General features: G+C 39.8%; 2 protein-coding genes and 1 long non-coding RNA gene across 3 annotated transcripts; 1 reads left to right on the top strand and 2 right to left on the bottom strand.

Moving 5' to 3' along the window:
* The first annotated feature begins 287 nt into the window (after window positions 1-287).
* LOC120574025 (proline-rich protein 29-like) lies at window positions 288-12,423 on the top strand. Its single transcript, XM_039824015.1, has 4 exons — window positions 288-329; window positions 9,370-9,469; window positions 11,238-11,350; window positions 12,250-12,423. Exons 1-4 carry the CDS (start codon window positions 288-290, stop codon window positions 12,412-12,414), a joined length of 420 nt encoding a protein of 139 aa, XP_039679949.1. The 3' UTR covers window positions 12,415-12,423.
* LOC120574027 lies at window positions 793-12,942 on the bottom strand. The gene is made up of 3 exons (XR_005641812.1): window positions 12,591-12,942; window positions 11,240-11,348; window positions 793-2,836 (listed from the first exon to the last, which is right to left on the bottom strand). It is a non-coding gene; the product is annotated as an uncharacterized LOC120574027 (long non-coding RNA).
* Window positions 12,943-16,450: 3,508 nt separating this feature from the next.
* LOC120574099 (titin-cap (telethonin)) lies at window positions 16,451-18,511 on the bottom strand. Its single transcript, XM_039824181.1, has 2 exons — window positions 18,173-18,511; window positions 16,451-17,892 (listed from the first exon to the last, which is right to left on the bottom strand). The coding sequence occupies exons 1-2, from the start codon at window positions 18,322-18,324 to the stop codon at window positions 17,502-17,504; spliced, it is 543 nt and encodes a 180-aa protein (XP_039680115.1). The 5' UTR covers window positions 18,325-18,511; the 3' UTR covers window positions 16,451-17,501.
* Window positions 18,512-19,584: the final 1,073 nt, after the last annotated feature.

The following is a 19,584-nucleotide window of genomic DNA, read 5'->3' as shown; positions in this document are numbered from 1 at the left end:
AGCTTGTCTTTCAGTGACAATACCTTATATATCATTGTGAAGGTCTCTTGTTGTGCTTCGCTTTTTTACCAGTAAAGTCAGTCAACCATACAGATTTGTCAACTAGGCAACACTGTGTGAAAGCCATTTTTAAATCCCTCAGTATTTTTGATTAGAGGGCAAGATACACAAAAGATCTGTTCTCCATGCCAACACAGGTCCCACAAGGATGAAGTGGCCTTTCTCAGCTCCATTCAATGTAATGTAATGTGTTGTATTCAAAGGAGGAATCAATAATAATACATGCAATGAAGTTGAGGAACGGAAACAGTATCTCATATCTTACACAGGTGAGTGGATGTAAACACTCTTTTCTGTGCCTCCCTTTGGTACACACACACACACACACACACACATCTGCATGAACGCACACGCACACACACACAAAGTGGTATGACTTGGCAATCATTTCAAATTATATATTATATACACTCAAATTAAAGCATGTATTTTTCTTTCATTTTCCTTGAACACACAATGTTCGCTAAAATGTGATTATTTTCTAAAAGCAATTCTATTCATTTTTATAGTTGCTGTGAGAACCCTCACTGGCTTGAGCCCCTTGAAACTGATTTCCAAAAAACACTAAAAGCACTGCAAATCCACAGTCGTCCACACACACACAGACACACAGACACACACACACACAAAAACACACACACACACACACACACACACACACACACACACACACACACACACACACACACACACACACACACACACACACACACACACACACACACACACACACACACACCTTTCCTCCACATCACCCCAGGCAAATTGTGCCGCATCCAATTCAGCTGGGAACAAACAGTCCTTGCATTCAAACTCATGAAATTTTAAATAAATCTATTATGTGCAGGCAAATGAACAAACAACATTGCCTCATTCTTTCCATTACCCACATCACTATGAAGCTGGCAACAAACGTACACATAGGCACATACACACATAAACACTTTACTCAATTAACGCATTTCGAACCATCAACAAAATTATACACCTACATCATTTCACACTCAATGTGTTTCTACAGTATGCTGCTCTCAGTGTGAATGTGAGCATTATTTACCAATGTGACTGTTGTTGATTTCATAATAATATCGTGCTGTCAGCTGTAACCCCAAGGCATTGTTCAGTTTTTTAGGTAATGTGACTTGTCACTGTGTTTTTTTACCCGCCCGGTCCTGAACTTTGCCTGGCAGTATGTCAGTGTGATCTCACTCTAGCAGCTCTGTCTCTTTTACTCCTGATGCCTTTTATCTGTCTGTACTCTCAAGATTTTCTATGAACTATGAACCAGCAGTTGAATTCATACAAACATGTCATTTGCCATATAATAATGGATGAAGTAAGACATAATAAAGAAACACAAGATGGTGATAACTAGGGTATCATCACCGTCACCTTCTTGTTGCTTTTTGTTGGGTTTAGAAAAAAAATTAAGTGGAAATGTGGCTCTGGTACATACAAATAATTTGCCAGTGAAAACAGACAACACCAAAAGCTCTATATTTAAATGTAATGAATTTTCCTCCTTCTTATCAAATTCTTAACAGATGTGGACACTTATTGTATCTGTGTGCTTTTTAAAAAGCACAATATTAATTGCAACCGTAATCTGAAGGAGGTAGCGGTTTTACACTAAAAAGGTGGTACTCCATTTTGTATGAGTCGTTACAATATGCAAATGAATACTTTGTATTCACATGTTTATGTCACAGGAACTCACATGTGCTATTTTGTGTAAAGAGCTTAATCCTATTCAAAAGGAACACATGTCTGGACTAAAATTAAAAAAACTAAGAAAAAGTCAGTGGTGGTGTGATCTTTTGCAGTACAGTCTGATTCTGCTCTGCAGCTTTTCTTCATTGAGAGAAAAAGAGGCAGAACAGTACATCAGTGTGTGACTCACTGTTACAGATAGTTTATGATTTAATTGAGGAAATCATACACTATTCTAAATTGAATTATCTAATGAGCCTCTGACACGAAGGAAAGTTTTAGATGGAGCATAATAGCACAAAGGCTCATAGTCTGTGCAGGCCTTCGGCAGTAAGGTTAAATCTAATTCTCATGAGGAATGGCGAGTCATACGTTGCACTAAACCATCTTTCATCCCTGTTTCTGTATTTAATTAGGGATCACGTCCAGGTCAATGCTGCATCTGGATACACACAGAGACCCAGTCAGAGTGAGGAGACAGCTTGGCACTGGGGATGTCAGATCAAAACAGAAAAAGGGAGCCCGGCACAGGTTGTGTGTGATTAAGTCAGCATTCAGAGAAGAGCACTGGAGAGAGGGAGTTGAGACACAATGACACCAGCTTGGCTGCCTTAGATGGAGACGATCACCATGGGACTAATCAAGCACACAATAAACAAAAAGCAAACACACAACAGAATGGGAGCTCATTCCGTCTAAGGCGAACAGCATTAATATGCTTTTCTCTAACGGCTGCATGCTCTCAAGGGGATAGTGGATGTCTCATCCCATTGATTTTGACTAAAAATCCCTTGCATTGACCATAAACTGGTGTACTGTTCTGCAGCATCATTACAAACCCTTCCCACTGCCTACGACACACCTCCCCCAACCACTTACATTTAAATGGCCCAATGCAAGATAATTGGTGTTGGTTTCTAACTAGTTTATTATGTATTAATAAACTCAGAGTGTGCATAGAGACGTGTTAATTGGCTCGAGTTCGTGATAGGCACTATACAAAGCTTGCCCACAGCCAGGGAAGGAGGAGGTGGTGGTGGGGAGCGTCTGTCAGTCAGCCTTCCTCCTTAGGGAGAAGAGAAAAAGAAGAGTGTGAGAGGAGCTACATTCAAAGCCTTATCTCACAGTGCTTTTTTGGCTCTCTTTCTACCTCAATCCTACATCCCAGACAGTGGATTGCCAAAGACAGAATAACATCCACGCTCTATGCCCTGTCCTTCACTCTATTTCGGCTAATGTCACTCTTGTGCTGTCGTCGTCGCTAGATATCATCTCTTTTTTTATCTCCTCCTTGTTGTCATTATGTCATTGCTACCGAGATGGCTCCAAACTTCTGCTTTCCTAAAAGGGTCGGGGTGACATTGGATGGCCCCTGATGAGAAGGTATGGAGCCTTTCTGACTGTCCAGTTGTTCCAATTTAGAGATGTATTAATCACTTACCGCAGGGATCATTTAAAAAGAATTACAACACAACTGTTAACTTATTACAAACCCACAAACATTCACTGGACTGCAACATATCACCACTAGACAACTGAAGAAAGTTGAATGGTGTCTTTCTTGAGGCTGTGAGCAGTGAACGTTTATCAGAAACAGACGAGGCGAGAGGAAGAGGAAGACATTAAACCTTTAAAATATTGATTGTACTCTTCGCTGACATTATCTAAACAAACCTCGCTCCATGCCCGTGCACACACACGAACAAGTGATTGTGAACACACATACACACACTGCTACCAACACATACTGTAAGGGCTGCAGGGTGGTGTTGCCATAGGAACGGGGAAAGGTAATGGCCATGTTCTTGAGTTGATGCCGCAGGGGGTGAGGGGCAAAGGGGGGTGAAAGTGAGTCAGGCTTATGGACTAATGATAACAGCTTTAAGTGCCATCTTACTGTCACCATCCCCCCGACTGACGGCGGCAAAAACTCCAACACCAGCGTTCTAATAGGAAAACATTTGAAGAAGTTCTAAGCAACAGTGATGCCATGCCATTTGTTTTTTAATGCCTTCAGCAGAACACCCGGCTAATATGGTTAATGCTGTTAGCTTTGATGCAGAGAGAACTGCTAGGCATCTTAATGCATGGCTTTCCATCTTCACCCCTTGGGTATGATGAATAAATGATCTCTAATGCAATGAGCTAACCCTTTAACCAACAGTGAGGATGACCATTTCTGTGTGTGTGTGTGTGTGTGTGTGTGTGTGTGTGTGTAATTTAATCATACCTCTGCAGCCCAGTCCCTATTGCGGGCTGTTTAAGTGTCAGAAAGCTGCAGGGTCTCATTCATATTTGACATATGTCATATGCATATATGGTTCCTGATATAAACTAATAATAACATAAATATTCAGAGTGAGCTTATATCATGACCTTCCTTACTTTACTTCATTTCAGGGCTGGTATGGTCTAAATCAATATATCAACTGAAGACCTAATTATTCAGGCTGGCATTTAGTTAATGTAGTTCACTTTTATCTTTTTCTACTGACATTTTTACTACTTTTATATCCCTGCCTTATTTTATTATCTTATTATCTTTTATTCTATTCTTATGAAATTATTCATCTTGTGTAGGTTATCTTTTCTTTGTTGTTTTTTGTTTTTAATGCCATACTGTGAAGTACTTTGAGTTGCATTTAGGTATGAAATGTGCTATACAAATAAAGTTATTATAATTATTCTAATTCTAATTATTAATATTATTATGTGTCGCAGTATGGCAGTGGTGTATGTAGCACATTACATTTACTCAAGTACTGTACTTAAGCACATTTTTGAGGTATGTGCTTTGCTTGAGTATTTTAATTTCATGCAATTTTATACTTCTACTTCTACTACATTTATTTGGTAGCTACAGTAAGTAAATTAACTTTCAGATTAGGATTTTACATAATAAATATCAATTTAATATAATATAACATATTGATTAAACTACCCAACAATATATTAGGTAGTTAAAATTACCGTAACGTCAACATCACATCAATTAAATACAACAATATCCAGAATTCTACAAAATGATAGCATATGATTATATCATTACAATATGATCCCAGTGAAAGATGATCATTTCTGACATTGAAGTTTTGCCCAGCCTTACTTATTTTTTTGTCCAGGGATGATTTTATTTGGAATGTTTTAACATTCACAAGATGTGGATTGCATTTCTGTGGTGGTATTTGTGAAGAACTTGTAAAAAAACATCTGTTGATGGGCGTGGGCTGCACTGGATAACATGAGAAGAGAATTATCTTTAGGCCACTCTGCCAATAAAACATAGTTCATTAATTTCCTCATCTCTCACAGAGTTGGTCATCACCTGCTGCTGCGGTTGTTCCTATCTCACCCTTCCTCCTTCTCCTCCTTCTCCTCCTCCTCTTTCACCGCTTGATGCTTCCCATTGTGTCACTTTACCCACACAATGACAGGGGGGCTTTTAAAAATAGAGACGATCCCCCCAGATTACAGCGTTTTAATTACAGAGCTGTAGATGCGATGGGGGTGTAGAGGCCCCTTCCCCTGACAGCGAGTGGGGAGGGTTGAGGAGGGAAGGAGAGTGGAAGGCAGATTGGTACAGTGAATGTAAACTGTGTGCTAATTAGTGTCGCCTGCCATAGTGAATCTCTTAGGCTCTAACGTTTGGTTGCACTGTTGGTTGCATTGTTGGTTGCATTCTAAGCACACCATAAACACACACCAGTAGCCACATCATTGTTATGTTTAAATATTAATACCAGAAAATCACCTGTGGGAAGACTGGGAGCAATTCAAAACAACTTTATCACACTCGACTACTACAATCGTTTCACACCTATAGTTTGTTTGCTTTGGTACGAATCAGTTGATGAGTTTGTAAACTTGGAGCGATGCCCTTGGTTAGGTTTCGTTTCACATCTGGAAAAATCCAAGCTTACCAAGATGCGTCTTTACAAACCACGCAAGAACGTTCACTCCACTTCAGTCAGATATGTCTGGGGCGGGAGCAAGAAAGTAAATACAGGAAGAAGGTCCTGTGTTCTAGACTAGTGAATATTTATTGCATCTCCGCTGTCAAACCAGCTCATTTCCTTTAAATGATCAGACATTGTTTTGCGAGCGTTTGCTCTGGTCACCGGGACTTCCCTCTGCTCTGACGATGTCTGTCTCCAACTCCGCAGTCTGTTTCTGTAAGAGAAACACTGCAAGCTGCTACAGTTTGCATGTTCTGCCGCATCGCAGATTGCAAAGCACACCTAACTAAAGGAGCCATAGCTCAGACTTGCGGAGTCGTTGGTCCGCTTTTGGAGCGCACCCAAGTGTGATTGCCGCATTTTACACCTGCCCAAACGAACCACACCAAAGAGTAAAGCGAACTCTAGGGAGATTCAACCAAACTAAATAAGGCAGGTGTGAAAGCCCCCTTAGAGTAAACCTTTATTTTAAGGCTGAGTCCTTTGCATAAAATGAAACACAAGAAACGGCCAAATGTTTGTTTAAATTCAAGGTTTTTCCTGGCTCAGAATGGGTCTTTTGGGAAGGGACTACGCACGGCAGTAAGCATGATCGGTCCGCCTACAGTATTGACAGAAATGTATATGCATTTACCTGTTATTTCTGACAATTGAATAAACAAAAATGTATATTATGCCTGAGTAAATAAAGCCCAGTTAACAAAACTGGTTAAAAAAATTATGTTAATATTTAAATAAATAACCGTGAGAGTCTGGTACAGCCTGACTCTCCTATTCAAGTTCATGCTGTGCTTGTTCAACTGTTGTTTGATAAATAACTCTTAAACACATTTAGAGAGGATTTGAATTGCTATTTCTATTCTCAGTTTTTACCAGTTTTCTTTTTGCTCCTTCCTTTGAGGCTGGCTTAAACGACTTTGGGGGTTGCCAAAAATTTCTCTATGCAGCAAAAATCCTGAAATTGTTTGTATGAGTATCTAAAATGACAGACGTCCTCGTAATTGCTTATTACAGTTACAAAGTGATAGTGTGTAAATTAAACATGTATTAATTGATTATGCATGCTCTAATCTTTGTAGGTATATTATATATATATATATGCATCACCTGGCATAGGGATTTCATCAAAACAAATGAATCAACACAAAGTGTATGTTAATGGTAAAGGTGCTTCACTGTCACATACACATACATGTAGCGAAATTCATTCTCTGCATTTAACCCATCCCTCAAGGGAGCAGTGGGCAGCCATTTACAGCGCCCAGGGACCAACTCCAGATCTGAGCCAGACCGGAGAACTTAGTACTTAGAACGACTTGGATTCAAACCTGCTGTGAGGCCACAGTGCTAACCATTGGGCCACCATGCTATGCTGTGTCATCAAGCATTCATTAACTATACACTAGTAATGGGTGGTCTATGGGAGGAAAATAGTTCCAACAAATACAGACACACATATATAGACCACAACATAAACTTATATCTCCTTCTTACAAACCTTACTACAATTATGTGCTAGAAATCTAGTAGTATCTGTTGTTGTCCTGACAGTAAATTGTAAATGGTAAATAGGGGGGTAAAACTTAAGTGTTGCTCATTTAAGATGTACATGTTATTGTTCTAATCTAAACATATCTGTTTAATGTATAGGCTGTTGATTAACGGTAGGGTTCCACACAACGAAATACGCGAATTTCGGCCAACGAAAGTTTGCCTCGGGGGCGTGGTTGCGAAAACAACACGCAAGTCCGCAAATTTTTTTTTAAATGTCCCGGGCTGTCAGAAGACAGGCCGGTAAAAATGCATCTACAGTGGTCTATTTGGTGGTGTGTTTGCCCTGTTTAAGTTTGTGTGACATATAAACAACAATCCGTGTTGCTACAAGTGTCAATGTTCGCCAACAAAACATGTAATCAAACAAATGCACAAGTAGCCTAGCTAGCTAGCTGCCTGGCTAGGCTACAATGAAATCCAATGTCCGAACATGCTAGCGATTAGCCTGTCGGCTAGCTGAAAAGTTTGAGTGTTTAAACTAACATATACAGTGATCTATTTAGTGGTGTATGTGCCCTAACTAAGTTTGTGTGTCATATAAAACACAATTCGTGTTGATAGAAGTACCAATGTTCGTGTAGAAACATTTTAATCACATCAAAATTTTCATGATACGGCGCTGATAACCTCTGCCATCTTTGTCAGACTTTTTTTGTAACTCCCGCCTCCAAACACACGGACCTGATTGGTTCTCGAGTGGTCCTCATTTGAATAAAGTTAAACTTTCGTCAACTTTATTTCGCTCCCCTCGGCGATTCGCTCTCATCGCGCTCAATCAGGGCGAATTTCGTGTCCATTCAACCTCAATGAGAGCAAAGCGAAATTTCGCTGTGTGGAAACCTACCGTAAGGATGTAGTCTGTTATCACCTGTTGTAATATTGTAGCTATTATACGCAGCATTGAAATATTTTATCACGTAACTAAACCACATGCCATAATGTGCGCAGCACCCTCTCTATCTGTGTTCACATATACTTAGATGATGGATAGAAAATGTGTCCTTTATATAATTTTAAAGTTTAACCTAAATGAAAAGAAATATAAATATGCCTCAATGTCCGAGTTGCAGACTACATTTTAGTGCATGGGAAATAAAAAGGCTATACTTAGAAATGTCAGCATGCAGATTAAAAACCACTCACAGAAATCTCTAATTAGAAAAAACAACTTCTAATTAGCATCATAATTATTATTACTTTTCAATTGTTTGATTACTAAATGACTCATACATTACCTCATTTCAGACTATTAGTATCTAGAACACCTACCTAAGTTTAAAATTAATTTAAATTGCAGATATTTTTCTCTCTCTCATTTGATTAGTGTATTAAAAAACGAATTACATCCACTGTGATTCACGGTTGAAAAACAGTAAAACCTAAAAAAAAGTCCTGAGTGGGTGGATACTTTTATAGACAATAGTTTTGGATCTTTGAGTTACCAGCTGCTCTGCTTTAAGCTTCAGAAGTGAGATTAATTAAACAGCCTGTACTGCATACTGTAGGTCAATGTAGATCACAGACGGAGGTAGTGTGAGTGTGTGTGAGAGTGTGTGTGTGTGTGTTTGTGTGTATATGCAGACTGTCGCTTGTATTTTGGCACCTTGGCAACCCGCTACTGTGGGCCTCTGCATCTCAGCAAACAGGTTAGAATTACATACTGAGCATAATATCAGCTGAAGCTCTCACATATGGCGTGGACAGAACATATTTATCCACACTTTGAGCCGTATGATCCTTTTCATACATTTCCTGTAAGTGTGCATTATTTGAACTCATTCTGTTTTATGAGGTTATTAGGCTGTCAGCTAAAGCTTGTTATCTTAGCAACGACTAACCTGCTGCTCTCGGTTTGGCTCAAACACAATACCCATCACTGAGCTTTATGTCATAATACAATCATGTCTAGTATTACAAGAAGTGATGTTTTTAATATTGTTTGCATATGGGAAGATAATCCTTTGTTCTTTTTCCTTACTGTGGAGTAGAGCCTCACCCTGAGTATAGAGGTTATATATAATATGGTTTATTCTCACACTGTGTGCCTCCAGGCAGAGAGCCTCATTACAGTCTCATCTCTCCTTCCCAGGCTCCTCAACAGCCCACCACTATCTTGCAGCAGCTCCCAGCGACCATGATGCCTCCTGGCTCTGCTCCTTCTATTAAACCTGGTGGTCATGTCAAGGAGGGTACGACTGTCATCACACACAAACTAAGTCTCAGGATTTCACACTCACTGCTGTTCTTGCCTATCTGTCACATTACCAGCTTGGTAGCAAGCACTCCGATATATTATTTATGGTCTACTCTTGAGCTTGGACAATTACATAAAATGTGTGTGCATGAGTTTGTATGTGAGAGTGCTGCAGCAGGTTTTACTCAGCCCGGTTTACAACTTTTAAAGGGATAATTCAATTATTTAAAATAAAGTTTTGTAAGTCAGTGGCATTTAGTTTAGATATTCAAAGGTTGAAATATGGATTTGGGGTTATAACAGGTATAATGGCTGCCTAAACCCATCTTCTGTTTCACTTTGAGTTGACTCTGGTTATAAAACAATCATGTGCTATAACATAAACTGAATTCATTTAAAGCCAAACTTGTGGTTCGGCACATAGCTGCATGAAGCAACTTTGCATTTCGGTTAAATTTGTTAAAAGTTTGAAGAACGTCACCACACATAAATCATGTATTTTGATGAGCTGTTACTAGATTTCATATCTCTCTTAAATCCTGAACATTCAGTGATTGGAAAAGTGGAATGGAGATGGTTTTATGTGTTCAGTTTAAACTTGTGCACACAAAAAATGGCCTTACCAATCACCAGATTTCTCTTGGGTGTGAAGTATTGAGCTGCAAGGTCTTAAGTATTAGAGATGGTTAATTCTTCTTTATTACAAACACACTTGATGGCTGATATAATGGTTACTATTCTACCTTTAACGTTAATTGACTGCCAATTAGCTGCCGCCCTTCTGAATGTATTAACACTACTGCAGTGCTCATTTAAAACATGCCTGTTTGGAACAGGGCTATTGCTTGACCTCTAGTCAGGTATTGTTGCTTGCAGCTTTCTCCAGAACCATTGTACCCCGAAATAACTTACAGAGTATGCAACCCAACTGTATACTAGTGACTTACTGTGTATATCTACTTCATAGGAAAACATTGTACTACTACATTTACCTGACAGAGAAATGTTATGTTGCAGATTTCGATTTTACTTACAAAATATCACAATTAAATTATGATGAAACTATCCAGCACCATATTAGAGTTGAATGCTCCACCTTGAACAGACATTAGGTAAATTGAAGTACATTGTGCTGATAATTTTTAACTTGAAGTAAACATTTGAATGCAGAACTTGTACTGTGGAGTATGTCTACTTTTACTAATAGTTTTACTTCAGAAAAATCATTTTGTGTATTTCTTCTGTGAAATATCACAATGTTTGTCGAGTTACTGAATGTTGCATCACTGAGCTAATAAACAACTGGTGCCCATAGATAAAATTCATATTGCCTGGAAACCATTTAATAATTTATCAGGGTGACAAATATTTCTTAAAACTTACACAGCCACATATATAAAACAAGTTTTTAAGTGACGGTGGAATTATGATAACTTAAAGACTTTTCTGAATCTTGGTCAGAAAGTGTATTTGTATTTCTGGGAAACATTAAAATAATTTTGCGAGGTGAGTCATTGCCAAACAAATAGTGACATGGTGAGAAGACTCACATTCACCACCTCGGTTTGACACAATGTGGATTAATGACCTGGTCGCCCCGAGGGAAGAGGACAGGATGGCAGGCTGATACAATATATGAGACAATCAGAGGACTGTCAGATAGTGCTCATTGTGCTGTGTGTGTGTGTGTGTGTGTTGTGTGTGTGTGTGTGTGTGTGTGTGTGTGTGTGTGTGTGTGTGTGTGTAATATTTTCAATATGCAGACCTTGTAGAGCTGATGATGATCCAAAATGCCCAGATGCACCAGGTCATCATGAATAACATGACCATGTCGGCACTCAGCTCGTTCGGATACTCCAGCCCTCCGCCAGTCCCTGCGGTGGGTACCAGACAAGGATCAGGGTAAAAAAACTTAAGGGTTTGACTTTTAAAATGGAATAAAAAATGGAACAGAGAATAACATCGGTCATAACTTGTGATATGAAACAGAGTTTGAGTATATCACCTTTATCTTGATATAATAAAATGTAGGAACAAGTTCATTGAATTCTACTTAGCTTTAACACAAAATCAAATTCTTCCACTCACAGATGTAAAAACTATCTATGGTTTTATTACAGCATCCCAAAGTTTCCTCCCAGTGCACCTTTTTTTTTTTTAAAGATACATTTTTGGGGCTTTTCCCTTTAATTGACAGTGACAGTGGATAGACAGGAAAGGGGGAGAGAAAGAGTGGGGATGACACGCAGCAAAGGGCCACAGGTCGGATTCGAACCCGGGCCGCTGCAAAGGACTCAGCCTATATGGGGTGCACGCTCTTATTGGGTGAGCTAGAGGTCGCACCCCTCCAAGTGCACCTTTGATGTCTTGAAACTCAAATGTGAAATCATGTTTTAAGACATCAACAGTAAGTTACACATACTTTTTGGGCTGTCTGGGTGTAATAACAAAATGCACGAGTGTATAACTCATATTTGTTGAATGAAACTGGTAAACTATGGACATAATCCAGGTCTGAGTCTACCTGTAAAAAAGTGTACACTATTTTAATTTCAGCTGACATTTTTAAATTGGAATTTCCTGAGACAAGAATCCACCTTGTTGTCATTCCTTAAGCATTTTTAAAATATGTAACAAAGCATGTTTTCTTTCTTTTCATTTTTTACAGTAAAGACAGTGTCAGTGAACTAAAACTTAAGCAGTGAAAACTTAGTAATGATCTTAGTCTTTCACTGAAAAATAAAGATGGGCTGTTTTTCTCCTTCACTATGTCAGGCTCCCAGAGATGTGGTTATAATTCAAGAGAACGAGGCTGACCCAGAGATATACCACCACTTTTACCAGTCTACGCCTTGCATGTCCTACCCTGCATGGTTCCTGCCTCAGGCCACACTGGTCTACCAAGACCCCATCAAGCCCCCCTCTTCTCCTCCACACTGAGACAGGTGATCAGAACCCCTGCATGTCCATTACATTTCTCATTACTGGTGGCCAGTGGCGTTTTAGGTGGGGAAAATGCTTGGGCAACAACTACTTTGGACATATGCAAAACCAGAAAATTACACAATTTATACATTTGACAGGCCATTTCACATTTAGCCTAGGTGGGCACATACCTGTTCTCCTCAACGTTCTGTTATATGTGTCGTGCTGCTTTCTAGGTTGGTAATCCTCTCAGAAACAGGTTGAGATCCTTGGCGAGGTATCATCCCCTCCGAACTACACACACCGGAAGCAAAATGTATCTGACAAGCTAGCCTAACATTAGCAGTTAGCCATTTTTCCTGGAGAAGCAGGAAAAAGCACGTCAAGTATTTTCACCAGCGATTTCATTGATAACAATAACTTTACCCCGCAGCTGGTGGGCACCAAGGTGTTTGATCTAATTTTTTTTTTTCAAAAGGAAGACTTTAAAATGTGTTCTGTATAAAATAATCCACATTGTTACTAAATTACTAAAAGAAACGATTCCCAACCCAACTACTAGCCAATGACGACAACAGTGCTTGGCAAATAGCCAATCAAATTGCATGGGGCAACAGGCAATCAGCCGCACTTGGGCATGCGCATTGTTGTTTTCCCACACTCAAGGCACTTGACATGAGCTGTTCCGCCCGTTGAGCCCATTGATGTAGCCAAGCACATTTAAAACATTATTTTAAAAACTATCAGCCACTGACCTTAATTTTTATAATAATGATTAATAACAGCAGCAACCGAGGATGTTTATGTCATGCATTAATCCAGAATTATATTGATTTCTAAGTTACTCAGAGTCAGTAGGCTACCACTACACTCACATGCACCAAATTACATTTCTTCTCTACTGGTGGTGCAGAGAATAACTGTCAGAATAAATAAAAAGTCAAATGCACATTCATCATTCTGAAACAGAAAGGATAATCCTGAAAACTAATCAGATTTATTTCCTGTATCAAATCAAACTATTGATGTGTTTGTATCAAATCCATATACTGTATAATAATAGGGAGATATTTTTTTAATAGCAGGCACCAGAATGTAATGTTAACATACAGAGCAAGTCTATGAGGTTTTGATTAAAAAGGAAGTGACATTTTCTCTACAGAGGCTCCACTGTGTGAGGTAGATTCAACCTGTGTATTCTTCCATTAAAATCATTCCTAAAATGGCTCAAACGTACGTGTTGAAGACTCTGGGTGTTCATTACTGCAGGTGTGGAAGGATCTTACTTTAAGTGAATCGATGTGTTATGTTGTAGATTTGATCATCTTAATAGCCTTAAGTGCAAAGATTAAACAAAACCTGATAGGCATACAGTATTTGAATGACATTTCTATGTACATTTTACATCAGATGAGCTTCCAGGATGATTTTTTCGGGTAGAAGGTCCACTTTTAGAGGTAGTCTATTAGTCTTGCCATATCTTAAGTTGAGAGAAAAATTTAATTTTCTATTCTCTCTCAGCTTGTTCCCCTCCAGAATCTCCAGAATACATCTACCATCCATTTATCATATCTGTATATGAAAGGATAAACTATTACTTACTGTATATCATTGATCATTGGACTTGTTGATCATTGGCCATTATACTAGGTAAATAAAAACATTCAGGAGATCACACTGATTTATATTTTTGTGTTTTGTGTGATCAGGCCTGCTCCTCCTGGGACTGAGAGCCGACGTTACTCCTGCAGCAGCTATAACCAACCACACAGCAAAACCCAGCCAATAGCCAATTAACACGGTCTGCTCCCATGATGTCATAGGGCCCTTCGAAGCAGGGTGACAAGAGAGGTGCCAACAGCAGGCTTCACAGTAATTGTGATGAGAAGGGTACTGATTTGGGATGCTGCTAGTGATTATGGTGCTGTTGATTATGAATGGCTTGAAAGATGAGTTCATCAGATGCTTTAGATGTGTGTAATGTTTTATTTATTTTTTCATAGAGAACAATAGTGCTGTGGAGGCAGAAGCAGAGAAAAAGATAGAGTGATTACTATTCACTCACCAATTATGTTTTTTGTATGGGTTCTATGGGGAAAAACAATCTTGAATGTATTCATCTTCACTCAAAGATCATGATTGATTTCACACTTCACATTTTCTTTTCTTTTTTTTTGCTTATTACAATTAAATGCATTTGTGTTAATTTACAATGGATTAAACAGGCAAATAAATATAATACTGTGCTATGTTAATGGCATGTTTATGCCTATACTTTTTCACCCTGCATTGCTCAAATTATCCAATAGGGAGCAGCAACAGATGTTAAGTTGGATGGCATATAGACCACAAGCAAGCTTTATACCGTCCTATTGACAAACATTCACAGTGACTCTGCATGCAATATTGCCGAGGCCATTACATACAACTGGATGACATAGCAAGAGTGTGACAACCATAGACTAGTGACAACACATATAATCTATTGCTGTGAAACACTATGTGACCTTTTCTTTAAATACACTGTGATGAGTACTTAGGAGGAGGCACTACTCAATCCCTACAGCTGGCGACAATAAAGAAAGAAAATCAATAGAAGTACATAAAATTGTGTAATTCACAAATTAAATTGAATAATTTTGATATGTTTAAATAAGAAAAACAGCTATGTTTTCTGGTTCAAACTCAGGTAAAGTTGAGTTCATGTACAGTGTGAGTCAATTCTTAAGGGTTGCATTAACTTGCTTGCAGTAGCAGTTAGGTTAACTTTGCCAAATGGGATAATACAACCAGCACCATGTAGCTGAGACAGCTGAGGCATAGGAAAGAATTTTCAATGTCAATTTACGAGATTTGCCTGTGACAACACACAGCATCTCAATTCGCACATTTCTTGGCATCCACTGAAAATAGTTTCAGGGTTCAGAGGTTCATTTGGAGTTTGAAAAGTGGATTGTACTGTGACAGTGCAGGGTGGGGAGCACAGGGTTTTATCAGCAGTGTGGGAGGGTAATTTTAAAGATAGGGGGTGAAGGCAGCACAACCAAATCTCTGATAAAAGACTAGGATTAAGAGCTCAAATGGGAAGGATGTGCCAATACGGCTGTCTCTACACTGTCTCCAGGGTAATGCCAATGTTTACCCAGCTATTAATATCAAACCACCACACATTGCCTAACAGACACAAGGGAAAGTGATGTGATACAGAGAGAGAGGGACAGTAAGTCAGAAGGGGTTAAAGAGACAAATATTGAGAAATGGGATGAGATTATGGAAGGGCAGCAAATGGCAGAAGTAATAATTAGATTGAGCATATTATTGTAGATTTAGAGAGTAAATGAATTGAGGAGGTGCAGTGCATCCAATAAAGCTCTGCACACCAACAGAGGAACAGTGCGCAAACAAACACAGGTGGTGGGACATGAAAGATGAATGAAGGATGTAAAGTGGTGAAGTGGGGATTGTTCAGAGGGTGGAGGACACTGTCACAGTATATATGTGTCCAAATTATGGGGGACAGATACCCAGCTATTTATTTCAGCATGTCTGGCATCATGGTGCATCCTGAAATGCATTTCCATATTGATCTGTTCCTTTCAATGTTTTTATAGATTTTTGTATGTTTTACTGCTTATTCACATTATTTATTTTTTCATTCATGTTTGGATTTATTATCACATCATATCATTGTTTAGGTTATAACCCCTTTTTGCTGTAATTATATTTATCCCATTTTCTCCCAGATATCAATAAAGTCTAATCCAATCTATTACACTTTATACAGTGATGAAACTGCCTAAAGCTGCAAGATAGTGTTATTAGAGTTATAACACTGTCTTTGCAGCCTAGCTCTTACTGTCTGGTCAGAATCCTTATAAACCAGATAAAATTAAGCTGTGATTGCTTGTCACTCAGCTTTACATTATATTTTTACTTTTAAAGCATTGTTTGATTCACCAAACCCTTACCATGCTACAAAGCGTTTTCCATTCACCATTAAATGCAATGAGAATATGTTCATTTTCCATTTAAAATAAAACACAATGAGGAGTGAAGAGCAGCTCAGCTTTTATTAGTAAAAATATAAATATCTAGGAAAAATATTTCAATATGATTGCACACATTTCAAATTAATTCAGAACACCAGGCATTCTTAACTAATACAGTATCTGTCCACATATCAACTAACAAGACAGATCACTTAATACACAGTGTGTTATTAGTTTTCCTAAGTTCTGCTAATTAGAAGTGTCAACTGGCACACACACACACACACACACAAACACACATATGTACAGCTGCAGTGTGTGCTCACACAGGAGCATTCTGTACTCTTCACATATATTGTCAAGGGCCTGTAGAGGCCTGGAAGTTGCATACCCAGACCCCCTCACCTTCCTGTCTGACTCTCCCTCTTTCCTTTTGCATATCATTTTCCATCTGTCACTTTCTGTGTCATTCAATTCAATTCAATTTTATTTATCAAATCATAACAAGAGTTATCTCAAGACACTTTACAGATAGAGTAGGTCTAGACCACACTCTATAATTTACAAAAACCCAACAATTCCAGTAATTCTCCCAAGAGCAAGCAATCCCCTCACCACCTCTTACAGGTATAATCCATTAATCTGATCTCCAAGAACACTTCTGATTTACCCTACGAGGATATTTGCACTTTTCAATGCAAAATAAAAGGCAACAAAAAGTTTTATGCAGCATTGTTAAGAAATAGTTGGGTCGCAGTGATTCCACTGAGAGATCGGTGATATGGTGAGGCCAGCTGGCCAGCCCAGACAGGGATCAGCCCATGGCACAGCTGAGAACACACACCCTGCCTCTTCATCACAATGCCTTCACCTAACCATTTCTAGTACCACTGACCACCAAATGCCAACAATGATTGGTGCTGTGCTTGTCAAGAAACACAGATAGTGCTAAAATGTACAGTTTTGGATGAATGTCATGAATAAATGAGATAAATCTATATATATATATATCTTGTCATGCTCTTTCCTGAAACACATAGTTCAATGCATATTCGTTCCCAATTGTCACCCATCTTGTCTCTCCCTAACATCCCCTCTTTCTCTTTTTGTTTTTCACCCTCTCTGGGCCTCTTGAGACATGGAGCGACCCAGGTCTCTGGGTGCTTTGAAGAACTCCATGAGGGTTGGCTTGACTGGGGGGAGGTCTCTTGTGATCTCGTCCACGGTCCTCTTACTGGGACAGACTCCGTCTGGGGTGGGGAAGGTATGCAGGTCCTCCTCGGTGTGTGGGGCTCCACGTCCAAGCCTGACGCCCAACTCTGCGGGGGTGAAGATTGGCAAGGGGAGGGTTTTTCTCTTTGGCAGCAGCTGGTGCTCCCTCACCCCTCTTTCCACAGTGCCCACCCTGAAGACACCAGAGGGGCAGATCTGTTTCAGCGGACGGGCCTGCCACTGCCGGGAAAGAGTCTCCCTACGAGAGTCGTCATTCATGTTCATTGTCTGTCTGCGGGCATCAGAGAAAAGTTGAAGTTAGAAACTGTGGGAGCACTCACTGTGATTTACCTACTTAATTAGACTGTAACTGCCCTCCAATATGAGAACAGTTCTTCAAGAATTGTCAAGTAGATCTCAATCCATATCTGATGATGGTAAGGGAGATTTTAAATCACAGCCAGAATGTTATTAGTAGAAATAGAAACTTTTCCCCCTCTCATTCAGGGGTGACACATACCACATTAAGGGGACCAGCAGAATGTTTTTTTGGTTGGTCTGTGAGCTCTCACCTGTCCTGAGGTTGAGTCTTGAGACTGACACTATGCCAGTCAGCGCTGTAGCTCTCCCTGTGAGCCTTGTTCTCCTCCCATAGGCTGCAGGTCAGCTCAGCTCCCACCACCACACCGTTACTCTTCTCCAGGACGGTATTGACTGGCATCATCTCTGCTGTAGGAAGATCTGTCTTGGATTTATCGCCTCCACTGGGTCTTGTTGATCAGTCTTAAGGTCTGGTGTTGTGTCTGTGATTAGGCTGTTTGTTCAAGGGGACAGTGATGCTTCAGCTGGCTGTATCTCCTGGCTCTCTCTGTCTCTCTCTTTGTGCTGTCTCTGTCTGGGCTCTGGTCTGTCCTCGACTTTTATAGATGTTCTGTTGCTATTCCTGATCCATGTTGTCACCCTACAATCAGTATGCAATGACATTTGACACCAAGTGCTCCGTGTCCCAGTTCCTGAGAACTGGAAGTCCAAACTCTGAGGAGGGGTTAAGGGTAATTGGGCTGAAAACCCCCTGATTCTCGAATTGTATGCCCAGTCTTCTCTGTAATCACTCAGCACTTTCCACTTCAGCTGGGATTGTGGTGTCAGAGTGGAAAGTATCATGGAGATACTCTGTATGGACATTATATAAACACAGACAGACAGACAGACAGACAGACAGACAGACAGACAGACAGACAGACAGACAGACAGACAGACACACACACACACACACACACACACACACACACACACACACACACACACACAGGTTTAGTCTTTGGAGAGGAATCTTAATAAGGTTTTGGTCTTGATGTACATGAAGCAGCAAGTGACACCGCATTGATGTGGAAAGACAGAAATGATGCAGCTGTTTTCCATACACAAAGGATATTTCAGGCAGTAGGTTAAATATGTATGCATCAGAACCACAACACATCTGTCATTTGAAGATAAAAGGTGAAAAGCTATAGAACTTTATGTGACTTTCTGACTTTAAAATCATAATACAGTTGAGAAAGAGTTTATACAACAGCTGTGACAACATCCAACCCCCTCATTAAATGCCATTACAGTGCGCTGCCTCAGTACAAGTGAGAGCTCCTCCATCCCCAGTGATTCATTACCCCGGTGACAGAGCGCCACGCAAGCCATAATCAACTCAGGTTACAGACTAAGAAACACCCACACACACACCCCCCCCCACACACACACACACACACACACACACACACACACACACACACACACACACACACACACACACACACACACACACACACACACACACACACACACACACACACACACACACACACACACACACACACACACACACACACACACACACACACACACACACACTAACCTCTGACAGTTGTCTGTTGGTGTGATGTTACTACCGGTCCCTGACTCTGACTCATTCATCCACATCAGGTACTGA

The sequence above is a fragment of the Perca fluviatilis genome, chromosome 15, assembly GCF_010015445.1.
Source record: "Perca fluviatilis chromosome 15, GENO_Pfluv_1.0, whole genome shotgun sequence".
Lineage (NCBI taxonomy): Eukaryota > Metazoa > Chordata > Actinopteri > Perciformes > Percidae > Perca > Perca fluviatilis.
Note: the sequence above shows the minus strand (reverse complement) of the source record. Positions and strands in the feature narration are given on the sequence as shown.